The sequence below is a fragment of the Pseudorca crassidens genome, chromosome 13 (assembly GCF_039906515.1).
Source record: "Pseudorca crassidens isolate mPseCra1 chromosome 13, mPseCra1.hap1, whole genome shotgun sequence".
Taxonomy (NCBI): Eukaryota; Metazoa; Chordata; class Mammalia; order Artiodactyla; family Delphinidae; genus Pseudorca; species Pseudorca crassidens.
Window position 1 is genome coordinate 37840860 of NC_090308.1, and position 13460 is coordinate 37854319.

A 13460-nucleotide genomic window follows, 5' to 3' on the forward strand; every position below is an offset into this window, starting at 1 on the left:
TTATTCATTTTTTGTAAACAGTATTAGCAGCCCACAATTTTATGCACTTACTGTGAGCCAGGCACTGTGCAGAATGCTTTGAAAACGTATCTAACTTTGAAGGAAGTACTGTTACTTTACAAATGAAGAAAATAAGGCTTAGTGAGATTAAATCACTTGCTCAAAGTCACAAAACTATCTGGAGGCAGAATTGACTTTAATGGTAATCCTTCATTCAAAACTTCATTTTCCTTTTGTACTAAATTTTCCTAAAGGAAATATTTTAAATTTCTTCTCTAGAAAAAGAAGAAGAAAAGAAGAAAGCTGAGAATAAAGTGACTTCTGAAACAAAAAAGAAAGGTAAGGAATTTAAAAGCTAACACATAAATTAATTAGTATCCATTTGTAATATTACTGGTAAAGCTACTGTTTTCTAGGAAAGAAATCCCCTTAACAATTTTATTGTCATTGTTACTAACAAATTTATATTTATATATTTATAAATATATTATATTTATATATTTAATCTGTTTGTTAGTATTCCAAAAAAGTAGAGATTGATAAATTTTTAAAGAAGATTCAAGCCTAAACACTTAAAAATTTGTTACTGATTATTTTTTTCTTTCTTAGGAGTGGTGCTCAATTCTACTTCATTACTTTACTTGATTACATATATGAATATGAAGTTTACTATCCAATTAATTTAGTTTAATAAAATTGTCTATCAAAAGAGCAAATTATTGGGCTTCCCTGGTGGCACAGTGGTTGAGAGTCCGCCTGCTGATGCAGGGGACACGGATTCGTGCCCCGGTCCGGGAAGATCCCACATGCCGCGGAGCGGCTGGGCCTGTGAGCCATGGCCGCTGAGCCTGCGTGTCTGTAGCCTGTGCTCCGCAACAGGAGAGGCCACAACAGTGAGAGCCCCACGTACCACAAAAAAATAAATAAATAAATAAATAAAATAAACTATTGAATGTATGGGAAAGAAAGTAGTTAGTTGGTTTGCCATGTTTTGTTCTTTTTTGAATGGTTATTTTCAAACAGCACATCTGAAGTCCCAAATGAGCCCAAGAGATTTCTCAGCTTCTGACATGCTTGCAGTGGCCTGATAGCCCAGGGAACATTCAATATATTCCTTTTAATGTCCTTTAGAAAAACTGTTGAATTGTATCATCATTAACAATGCCATCTAATGTTCATACTGTCATGAAATTTTTTTTTTTTTTTTTTTACCTTAGCAAAAATTTGCTCCTTCCCTGAAGGGATAGCACACCAAAACCAATGTTCTGTTACAAAGGTGCTAGTTCACTCATATTTGACATGACTATGACTCTAATGTAGAATCACTCTATACAAGGTGAATTGGATGTTAATGGCAGTAAAATGTGCCCTGAAATATATGATAATTAAACAGATGTTTATAATTTTCTCATTTTACTACCAGAAAAAGAAGATGTCAAAATGAAAACTGAGAAGGAAACTGCCATGGATGTAAAGAAAAAAGGTATTGTACTTTCTTTGCTTCCTTAGTCAGATTATGTTCAGGATGTTTGTTAATAAAGGAATCTTGGGGCAATGTAAACAAGTTGAATATAGGTACTTAAGTCTGTCCATGTCCAGGCTGTCAAAGCAAAACTTGCACTAGACAAAGTTAAACACGCAAGGCAGACTTTATTCAAGGCTATTGCAATAGGGGAGAGAGACCAGAACTCATTCTGAACTCAATTTCACTGAAACAAAAAGCAGAAGAGTTTTTAAGATCTGGAAAGGGGTGGGAGGATTGTAGGCCATCTGTGTTTGCTGACTGGCCTTACTCAAAAGAAGAGAAAACTTTCTCTTATTTTCATGTCAAGAGTGTAGTTTTACAACTTGGAGCAAGGCACCCAAGGGAGTTAGGTTCCTACCCTCCCACAGAAACTGGGAGATAGAAGTACTATCTTTCTTGATGATTACATTTCAAAGGGGCAGCTCCCAGGCCTCTGAGAAAGGCACACATGGGTTGTAAGACTGGCAGGAGGCTTTTAAGAAAATTTATATCTTGAAAGATCAGAGAGAGAATTTACAAGTACAAGTTTCCTAAAGTAAATGCTCTAAGAAAAGGGAGGTCAGGAGCCAAAGGACAAGAAGATGCCTGTCTAAGTTTGGTGAAGGTGAAGAGAACTTTAAGGCCATCTTTTTCAAGACATAATGAAATTGAGTTATACATGGTATAACTTCACTTTGCAAAGATAAGAAGCAAAGAATGCAAAGATAATAATGCATTCCATTAAGAAACAGCTTAGATTTTTGCCTTAAATTTAGTTCTGCTTTTACTCTTGTTCAAGCATGAATATCTGCTTTTATTCAAGTTAAGCTTAAATCTAGGTGAAAAGATATGTAGTTGTCTCAAGTATTATGGTTTGGTGATAAGTATTTTCACCCCAAATATTTCCTGCATTAGTGTCAGTGATGCTTGAAATTCCACCATTAGAGATATTCCATTCCTTTGAGTATGAAAGAATTGTCCTCTATTAAAATGCAAATCTCTTAGGGCCTGTGTGCGTGGGGTAACAAATGAATTCCTCTCAGCTATTAACACTTAAAGTGAATGAGACTTCTAGATCTTCCCTGTGTGATAATAAGCTGAAAACATTGTCATAGAAACTGAGTCAATAGGTAAGCTTAAATGAAGGTGAAGTTGAAGAGAGCTTCAAGGTAGGACATGGTGTGGAGAGGGCAGACTGGGCTGGATGCCATTAGTGAAAACTTCCCTTCCTAAGAAGTAATAGCATACGTTGGAAAAAAAATGTGGTGAAGGACGCTGAATAAGAAGGTCATAAGATGGCAAACTAGACATTGATTACTCTTAGTAAGTAGCAAATAGGAATTACAGGAAATCCCTACATCATGCTATAAGTGGGGTAAAAATATTGTAAAATACTGAGAGTTACATGATTGCATGGCTCATAAAATATCCAGGAAGAGACAGCCATGTGTTCTCTTGAGTTTGGGACTTGATTACTGATTACTTTGCATTGGAATTATTATTAATTTTATTATTGAACATTCATTTATTTTGTTTATTTAAAACATTCTTTATTCTCCTGGTGAAATATGTACCTTATCATAAGAAAGTGAAAACACAATTCTGACCACGTGATCATGCTGAGAAACTGGTTGCTTGGGTCATTGTATCTGTGACAGCTATATGATTGAGTGCTAAAGAGAAACAAGTTTTTCCTGGGCCATCAGTTTTACTAAAGTATTTGCAGAGGAAAGTTTTGAATTGTAATTGTCAAAGTATTTATCATAGGTGTGAAAATGCAAAATCATGAAAAATGCTTTTGGCAAAACACAATGATGTGTGTGTGGTGGTTGTTTTCATTTGAATTTTGTTTTTGAGGGGAAGGGCACAACACTTTTCTGTTCAGAGAGTGATGGGAAAATCTGATACTTCTCTGCTACTGGGAGACCTGTGATATTAGCCCAGCAGTCATGTCAGAGTGAGATTGTGCACCACTGGCAAGAGGAATGATTATGCCAATATCCCTTCCTGCAAGGCCAGTGCTTAGCCATTGAAGCAGAGACTGAACTGGGTGATTGCACAGCACATCAGGGGAGGGCTGCTCAGCAAGTGTTGAAAAACAAGCTTGTCCTTCTTGGAATCAGTTTTCAGTTTGTTTATATGTCATTTTTACTTTTAAATACACAAAACCATTGGCTCTTACAAATCAGTTCAAATTCCTGATTAAAATATGCATAAATTATTAGTTTGCAAGCTCTTAATTTCCAAATACTCAAAATTGTGTGTGTGTGTGTGTATGTGTGTGTGTGAGAGACAGAGAGATTCAATTAGTGTTGATTTCTAACTCATGTTTCTTTTTAGAGTTTAATAATTCTCCAACTATATTTTCATGTGAGAGCAATATGCTTTAGAAATAGCCAGTTTGAAACTTATTATGAAAGTAGTAAAAATTTCTAGAGGTTACGCGAGAAAATTGAGAATTACCTGAAATCTTGAGGAGCCGTGATACATATGTTATTTCTTCCTAAAGTAGTCAGAGGAATATGGCAGAACATCTGATATCATTACTGTAGTCCCAAATAGTAGCAAATTTACAAGACGTAAAATATGCCTAGATGCTTATTTAATATATGGGTTTTATCATGGCATTTTATTACATTTATAATAACTTTCATATTATTTATGATTATAGAACATATAATGTATCTATTTGTTATATTATTATTTTATTTTACTATATTTATATTTTATTATTATATAGGTGCAAATGAATCTAAGGCTTAAGTTCTAAGGTTTGATAAAAGAGCCTCTGCTGCATGAAACTTGTAAATCACACTTTGGTAGTGATCTGTTAGGGAAAATGTGGGTGGGGTTTTATAGGATATAAAATCGCCAGTCCATGAATTGAAATTGGGTAAGTGGTACACTGAGATTCATTATAATAATTTCTTGTTTGTATATATTTGAAATTGTCCATGGTGAAAAAAAAAGCCCAAATATGTCGTTTAAAAACATTGAGAGAAATGAAAAAAAAAAATCACCAAGATATTTTTACAATGTTATGCGGTATGTTTTACCCTGAAGAAATGCTATGAAAAAAAAAAGCAAACAAGAAAGGAAATAAAAACTTTTAAAAAACATGTTCCTATGTTTGTATCAGACTTCCGTGCTAGATATACAAACCACTCTAGATGATGTAAGCAGAGAGACTTCTGTACAGGGAACTGGATGCACACACAACTGTTGAAAGGGCTAGGAGGATTGATGTCAGGAGACTACACCATTATTGAGCACCCAGGACTATCCATTGGCCAGGAAGCTGCTTTGTTCTTTAAAGCTGCCTCCACACCTGCCTCTTTGCACCCACAGACTAGATACTGAAAATGTTGAGGCCAGCCTCAGCCACTTACTCCCATCAAAGCGACCTTGTTTGCTAAAGCATTCCTGCTTTTCAGTCTCCTATAGGTGCATCTAAATGATGAAATTAAACATGCTGGGAGTCTAGAAGACAGATTTTTGGCATTGCAATTTTTCCAACTGGAGGGAGGGTAGAATGGAAGTAGAAAGAGGCTATCCAAGGTATCTATAATAAAGACACTTTCAGAAACGTTTTAGAAGATAAAATTCATGTATGAAATGGTTTTGAAGACCTGAATTGTACAATGACTAAACCTATCTTTGAGTTCCCCTAAAAGTTGAAAAAGATGGCTCAATCAAGCAACATGATACAATTTGGCAATTTAAAGTGCTCAGAAGACACACAAATGTAGTTTATGTTGTTCTTTACCTAAACTGTAGCAGCATGATTTTTCCCCCAAGAATTAGCTAAATAAAAGTATAAATGATAAGAAGGATCCTGAAAAACCAGACTAGCTTTTCTGAAATAAGCTGCTAGAAAAGGACTAATTCACTCATTCATTTATTCTTGCATGCTTTCCTACGGGAAATAGTCACTAAATGCCTATTATATTGTGCTAGGGGGTGAGTACACTTAAAGGTCGATAAACCAACATAAGCCCTACTCTAACGAGACCTGCAGTTTGATACGGGAGGCACACAGTGACTAAGAAGACATAATGTCGACAACTCGGGGTAAGGGACACGGAGGAAACAAATTTGGGGCAATGACAATGGAAACAATAGGTGGGGACAGCGAGCTATTTAGATAGAAAGATTGTTACAGCAGGCTCTCTCAGAGACATTTAAATTGGAATTGGATGTATTGGAAGGATCCAGCCATTGGTGGGGACATCTTTGTGTGATGTGTGAATATGGTATGTGCATGTGTGTGTGGTATGTGTATATGTGTGATTTGTATGAGAAGACATACAAGGGGTCAGGATATGCAGGGACATGTGCAGGTGTTTGAATTTATTAAAATTGTAATGGGAAACTCTTGAAGGGTATCAGCAGTGGAGAAAATATTTTGATTTGTGTTTAATACAAGTATATTCTCATTTAGATAATTGTTTGGAGGGAGAAAAGAGAATAGGTGCACCAATGAAAATGTGGTGTCATTTATTGAAATAGCGAAGCCTATACGGGAACAGCTGTGATGGAAAAAATTCAGAGCTTCCTTTTGAGTGTGTTGTTTCAGGTGTATGTGATGCATCGTCCAAACTTTGTATCAGGAACTATTTTAGGTGCTTTACACATACTAACTCATTCAATCTTTATGATAAATCAGGAAATAAGCTATTGTAACCCTCATTATAAAATTGAGAGGTAGTAAATGTCAGGGCCAGGACATTAATCCACAGCCACATACTCTGAACAGTCAATTAGAGATGTGGTTCTGGAACTCAGAGGAGATTCTGAAGTGAATCCATAGAGAGAGTTATCCATATAGATCACAGTTATTGTTCTGGGAGTAGATGAGATCACCCAGAGAGATTGTGTCAGAAGAAAAAGAGAATAGAATACAGAATCAAGACCTGGGGAATTCCAACATCTAGACATTAGATAATGGAAAATCAAGTAAGAGGGGCTGAAAGGAATTGCTAGAGAGGTTAAAGGAAAAGCAAAGGAGTTTGGTAATAGAGACATTTCAGAAATGTATGTTTCAAGAAGCAAGAAGTTATCAACTTGGTGAATATTACTTAGAAGTTGTAATGTGAGGGCAGAAAAGACAAGCACAGAGAAGAGATAAAGCCAGATTGGAATGGAAATCCAAAAATGAGAAGAAAGTAGTGAATTTCTTTCTTTTTTGGTGTGTGTGTGGCTGTATAAGGAATAAAGAGTCTTTTTTGTTTAGTTTTGCTTTGGAAGGTGAATTTATGATAAACATAAACAGAATGTGAGAGATTGATGCTTAAAGGGATGAAGTATAAGTGGAAATGTAAGAGATAATTTAGAATTCATTGTTTGATGAGCTCATGGGGGAAAAAAATAATCTGCATTTTTCTGAGATAACAGCACAGACACTCCAACAGTAAAAAGTTGGTGTTTTCCAGTTATGAATAGGAATTCGTCTAGATCATCTTAGAAAGATATACAATATAAGATTAAGAGGCTGTTGTGATAAAACTAAAACTCCAATACTAAATACATTCTGAATTGAAAGGCTCAGTTTTAGAAAAAGATATATCTAAGTGTTGTTGATGTTCACTTAATGGCAAAAGGTAAGTTTGTGAATGTATTGTAGCAATGTGTTTAAAGAATCATTCATTCAGTTAAAATACCCCATGACAACTTTACATTAAAATATCTTTGTGGCGATAAGTTAACCAGATCAGATTAATCCAAGTATAAAGCTCATGAAGCTTGTGCTGTTTAAATGACACAATCATATCTATTACCATAGAATATTTTCAGTTACTGTATGGGGCAGATACTGTTAAATCCTGAACAAACTGAAACCTTTAGCTACTTGATTCTTCTATATAGGATCTTCTTTTGTCATTGAGAAATTGCAAAAAAATCCTTTATAGAGGCTTATAGCTTTGAACATATCATTAAATTCTATGCCTACCAGACATAGACTATCATCTGTTTTACTTTATAAAACTTTTGTAATAAGTTGTTCTAGCTACTAGAGCTCAAAGTAATTTACATGGCAGATTACAGACCATGAAAATACATTGATTTGTATTTAAAGGTAACTTTTTGAAATATTTATATGTACAGATATAATTGGCAAGATAATATATAGTATCTTTCATATGTGTTCATGGTTAAGTTTCAGTTTAAAAGAGTAAAATTCTGTTTTCCAAACTTGTATTTTGAGAAGATTATAGCTTTTTATTCTCATTCCATCTTTTTCTATTTGAAAAGCACTTGATTGTAGAAAGTTATCTTGTATTTGAATTTTGTACATAAGCATTTGGGCAAGATTTGACAAATGCATCAGCTTGTCATTATTTGTTAGACACTTTGAAATCTAGAATAATTTGGGGGGGATTCTACATATTCTGTGGTAATCTCCCAGTTAATATCAATTATAATATACAGGTACTTCACACACTTTTTACTGATATTGGGCAATTATATTAATGTATATTCTAGATGAAATTATTTAAAAAATTGTTCAACAGGTAAATAGTCGGGAATTTGGCACAAATAGGACCTAATCTACTTAGTAATTCCAAGCCTTGATTTCGGGGTGCTCCAAAATTACAGGGCAACGGTAGATTACTTTCAAGTTAGCTTTTAGTTCCCAGATAGACTAGACTGCAAGTCAGAGTTCAGATGATGGCAGCTTGACTATATTAAAAACATTTACAATGCTTGAATTTCTTTGAAGGCAAGAGAATCCATTTTCAAGTGTTTTTTAGTCATAGAAATCATGTAAGACAATAGTTGCTTATTCTTTTGAGGGTAAGTGATTTTGTAATGAAACAATACAGCAAAGTCGGCTGACTTGTTACTTACTATGATCCTTGATTACCTCTTATATCACATCTGGATTAGCCGGATAGAAGCTAAAATGCTTCAGAGATAGTAAAAGGGATTTAATGTCATAATGTGCTGTGGGATCTCTGAGATAATCCCCCATGTTCTAGCTTTGGGTTTGAACAATGAAAAAGTGTGTTTGGGCTCAATGCAGAAAGGACATAAAGGCATTTTGGTTTAAAAAAGAATTTTTAAATACATTTTAAAATTCAGAAAGGGAAAATGTTCATATTAAAAATTATTCAGGCCTGGAAAAAGTAAACTAGTATACAAAGTGACTATTTTAATAGTCTTTTTGATGCTTATTATGGAGAATCCAGACTGCCCTCTCACTGAAGACAGAAACAAAATCAGCCCTCATACTTGAGTATGAGGGAGTTGTGTTATGATTTGTGAAGTATTTTCAACAAGGAGGATTGAAATACATATGAGGAAGAATGAGTAAATAGACTATGACTATTTCTTCCCTGTATGCATCCATAATGATATTTAAGTATTTCCTGTACCCGTATTAGATAAATTATTTTAATTGCAGTTTATATTCAGAATGAAGTATTTTCTGGAAAAAAAAAGAAACAAAATAATTTAACGTTAAAGCAAAGTGGTCTTTTGCAAACACCATAAATTAAATTTTAATGAGAAGATTACACAGAGTGGTACAGGAAGTGAGATATTAGAAACAAGTTTTTCTTTTTTTAAAATTTTAATAGATGGGAGGATTTTGACCAATTTGTTGGGGAATTACATAGCCTGAGTTTCCCTTGTGGCCTGAGATATACATTTAAGCATATAGAAGCAAAATATCCAGTAATTTTTTTGTATTCTGTGTCCTAAAAGCCTCCAAGATTTTTCTTTCAGTAAAAGTAAAGCTTAAAAAATTTCCAAATAATATCTCCTTCAATTCCAGCCTCTCCTGGGATTCCAAAAGCGTATTTTAAAAATAATTTAGCAAATCGTGCCAATATGAATTCTTTTTATCAAGATATTTTAAAGTCATAGTAATAACAGTTAAATTTATCCACTGTGTTCTCATTTAATACTTACAACAACTCTTGAGGTAGGTATTACAATGCCCATTTTATAGAAAGGGAAACTCAGGATTGGAGCAGTTAAGTATCTTGGCCATGCTTACCAGTTAGTGATGGAGCAAAGTCAGTACGAAGTTCACCAAATAAAGCTCGCTGTCTTTAGCAACCTGCAAACGTTTTTTTTTTCCAACTCTAGGAAACGCCGATTGTAGATTGCCTTAGTGTCTTTTTCTTTTCTTTTCTTTTCTTTTTTCTTTTTTTTTTCCTAATTCCTTTGAGATCATATTGCAGACAGGGATAAGAAAGGAGGAAATAAAGAACATATACTATAAGTCTGATTCTCTTTTTTCTTGTAGAAATTATGCTTTCCTTCTTTCACTCAACAAATATTTAATAAGTGCATAACATTTGCAAGTAAATCTGCTAAATATTGGAGATAGGTCAGTATAAAAGACATGGCACTTGCTCTCAAAGACCTTAGAAAAGAGGCAAATAGACATTTATAATATACCATGTCCACTATCACAATAGAGCATGTACAAGGGCTCACACTAAGATCACGGCATGAGTCTAGAAATTGTGTCTCTTTTGGTAGATTGGTATCTGTTAGAAATTTAGAACAGGGATGCTACAGACTTATGTAATAAGGTATTTGACCTAGATGCATTTAACATAGTTTTAAACAGGCTGGAAACTGGAACTCATAAAATTTTAACAGTGCTTTATCACTGAAGATATTTGCTTTCACAAATGGCAGACCATCTAAAATAAGGAATTTGTTGGTTTATCCAAATACAGTTCTAGAGTAAAGTGTCTTCGAGTTCATTTGACTCAGGGGTCAAATGATATCATTAGGATGAGATTTATCTCTCCTCACTTTTAGACTCTGTTTCCTTGATATTGGCCCATGTGATTGCAAATTGGCCATATCAGATACTGCCTGCCCTACATCCTCTCTTATTCATGTCCTATGAGAAAAAGAATAGATTGGCTTCCTGAGAGCTCAAACAGAAAACCTGAATTGAGTCATATTGGTCCTTGTGGACCGGTTCCTGAGCTAACGTTTGTGGTGAGAGTAAAGGAATAATCTGATTGTCTTAGCTTAGGCCATAGGTCCTATCTTTTAAGCAGAACAATTAAATAAACTTTGTCCAACATATTTGGACTGAAATTGGAAGGGTGAAGTTGATTCCCTCGAAGTTAAATTAGTATAATAAAATCACAATAAAATGGAGTTGTTACTACATGGGAAAAAACCCCAACAACGTAAGAGTTCTTTTCAAGCAGTCATTTTTTAAAAATTTATTTACAGAATAGTATAAGGGACAACTTTTTTAGCTACCATCCATGGTGAAACTACTTAAGTATTTTAGAAAAGCAACTCAACATAGGATAAGGTAATATAATGTAGGCCCCCCAAAAGCAAATGAAATTGCAGATTTCATTAATCAAAATATTATGGTCCTGGGGCTTCCCTGGTGGCGCAGTGGTTGGGAGTCCCCCTGCCGATGCAGGGGATGCGGGTTCGTGCCCCGGTCCGGGAGGATCCCACATGCCGCGGAGCGGCTGGGCCCGTGAGCCATGGCCGCTGAGCCTGCGCGTCTGGAGCCTGTGCTCCGCAACGGGAGAGGCCACAACAGTGAGAGGCCCGCGTACTGCAAAAAAAAAAAATTACGGACTAGAGTGAAGAGTGAAATCTTTTCCACTATACCTTGTAGTTTTAGACTCTCACTTGGATGAGAGTCTTTAATTGAAGCAAATATTTTTTTAAATAAACCAGATTATATTCAGAAGGGAGTACTTTAGATATGTAGATATGTAATATGGAAATGAGAAACCAGGGTGGGCATCAACATGTTTATAACTTTGATGTACCCTCTTATTTAGGTGTACTTACTCTTTATTATCCCTGAGGGTTGGGACTTAATAGTTGAAATTAAAAGACACTATGGAATGGTCAAGATTATATAGGGAATCTTTTCAGTCAGTGAAGTCTACTATTCCAAGTGTTCAAGCAGAAGAGTGGGTATCTCTCTGAGATTTAATCCTATAAGAAGAATAATTATATTAAATTTAAGGAGACTTATAAGACTGTATTTTTCCAAAATTAAATATCAGGCTAAATGAAACTGATGTCTGGATTAACTTTTGAAATGAAGTCTTTTTATTATTGTGATTTTAATTTGGCCATTTGTCAAACTCCTAGCTGATTTAAAAAAAAAAAAAAAGACTTGTCAAGAGTTGATTCCAGAGTAAATGTTCACTGTCTTTAATTGTATATAACCTAAATTCACACTCTTTCTACTGTCTATCTACTGTAGCATAAAACATTATTCTGAATCTAATCAGAGCATGTTTTATTAATGTCTGAATAAACCCAGGACACTATGAGAAAAGGAAATAAAATATATAACATATATTGAAAAATGATTAATTGCCCTCAGGGTAAAGAAATACCTTGAAACATCTCAGAAGGAAAACTCCAATGACAATGAGCTTAAAGTAGAAGAGACAGTACAACAATTACTTATGATGCAAAAGTCAGGGAAAAAAGCTTTCAGACAGCAAAAGTTTTCAGGCTGGAAAATAAGAATTGTGATTATGTTTTAGGAAGTTTGTCTGTTACTTATGAAGGAGGCATGGAGGAGCATATATAATACTTCTGTAATCAAAAGAAGCTTTTTTTTGTTCCAGAAATGATTTCAGTTTCAGGAAAAAAGTGGAGCAATTATCTTAGTCAATTATAGTCCTGTTAGCTCTATTAATCTTAGAACATAAAGTCAAAAAGATGAACGAATGAAAAAACTAATGCTAAAATACATCAGAAGCAGAGGCAGATAAAAATAATTGTCCTGAAAGATACTATGGTGATGTAGAGGTGGGTAGGTACTCAAGTTATACAAATCAAAGGACAAATTAAAAAAAACCAAACATGGCATTGAACATGTGAAATAAGTTTATCAAAGAATAGATGAAATAGGCCCTCTTCTCCCTAAAAATAAGTATATTCACTAAATTTACATTTATATTACTAGGAATTTATATTACTTGTTATTATTGCTCTACTATTCCTCATATGCAGTGCCTTGGTGGACATTTTTCAAGTAAATAGAGTCTTCTGAAATGGCGCTGCCAAGTGATTCTGTTACTTTTTAGGAATAGAAACCTAAGAGTTCACTCTCTCCTTTCTGAGGCTACTATTTCCCTGTTCCCCTTTTTACAATTGTTCTTCACCTTTTCACCCTTCTCTATCAGCTGAATACCTTGCTTCCTCGTTCCCTTAGAAAATAAAAATTAGAAGACAGATCTCATGAGCTCTGACCATGGAATCCACTGACATTCTTCATTCATCTCCTTATGGCCTCTGCCTTCTTGGCTGAATACAATACAATACAATACAATACAATACAATACAATACAATACATTAAAATGTTCATACTTACAGGAACAATTTTTTCACTTGTGCACAATATGCTATTTCCGTCTGCTAACTCAGGGATGTGTCTCCAGCAATTCTTTCCTCTGCAAATTCATTTTGACTTCTTCTACTGGTCATTCCCAGTAGCCTACAACATGCTATAACATCTCTCTTTTTTTTTTTTTTTTTTTGCGGTACGCGGGCCTCTCACTGTTGTGGCCTCTCCTGTTGCGGAGCACAGGCTCCGGACGCGCAGGCCCAGCGGCCATGGCTCACGGGCCCAGCCGCTCCCGCGGCATGTGGGATCTTCCCAGACCGGGGCACGAACGCGTGTCCCCTGCATTGGCAGGCGGACTCTCAACCACTGCGCCACCAGGGAAGCCCTATAACATCTCTTATATATTAAAACACGCATCCTGTTGATGGCAGTTTGTCTCAGATTATTGTCCCATTTCTCAAATCCCCTTTAGAGCTAAACTCTTTATGGGTTTTCTACACTCTTCTTCCAGTCTTTCATGTACTCACTGTATTTAGGCTTTTGAACCCACACAATTCTTGTCAAGGGTGCTACTGACCTGCACAATACCATATCCAAATGTGAATTCTCAGTACTCAAGAGCATTTGACAGTTGATCCCTC

The 13460-nt window shown here is 35.2% G+C and overlaps 1 protein-coding gene across 17 annotated transcripts in view; it reads left to right on the forward strand.

The window, feature by feature from the left end:
- The window catches only part of TRDN (triadin), a 373079-nt gene that overhangs the window by 179807 nt on the left and 179812 nt on the right, over positions 1 to 13460 (forward strand). For all 17 annotated transcript variants that reach the window (XM_067702211.1, XM_067702214.1, XM_067702210.1 and 14 more), the window contains 2 exons: positions 280 to 339; positions 1424 to 1483. In XM_067702211.1, the coding sequence (XP_067558312.1) occupies positions 280 to 339; positions 1424 to 1483 (120 nt within the window). The remainder of the gene's footprint in view (positions 1 to 279; positions 340 to 1423; positions 1484 to 13460) is intronic.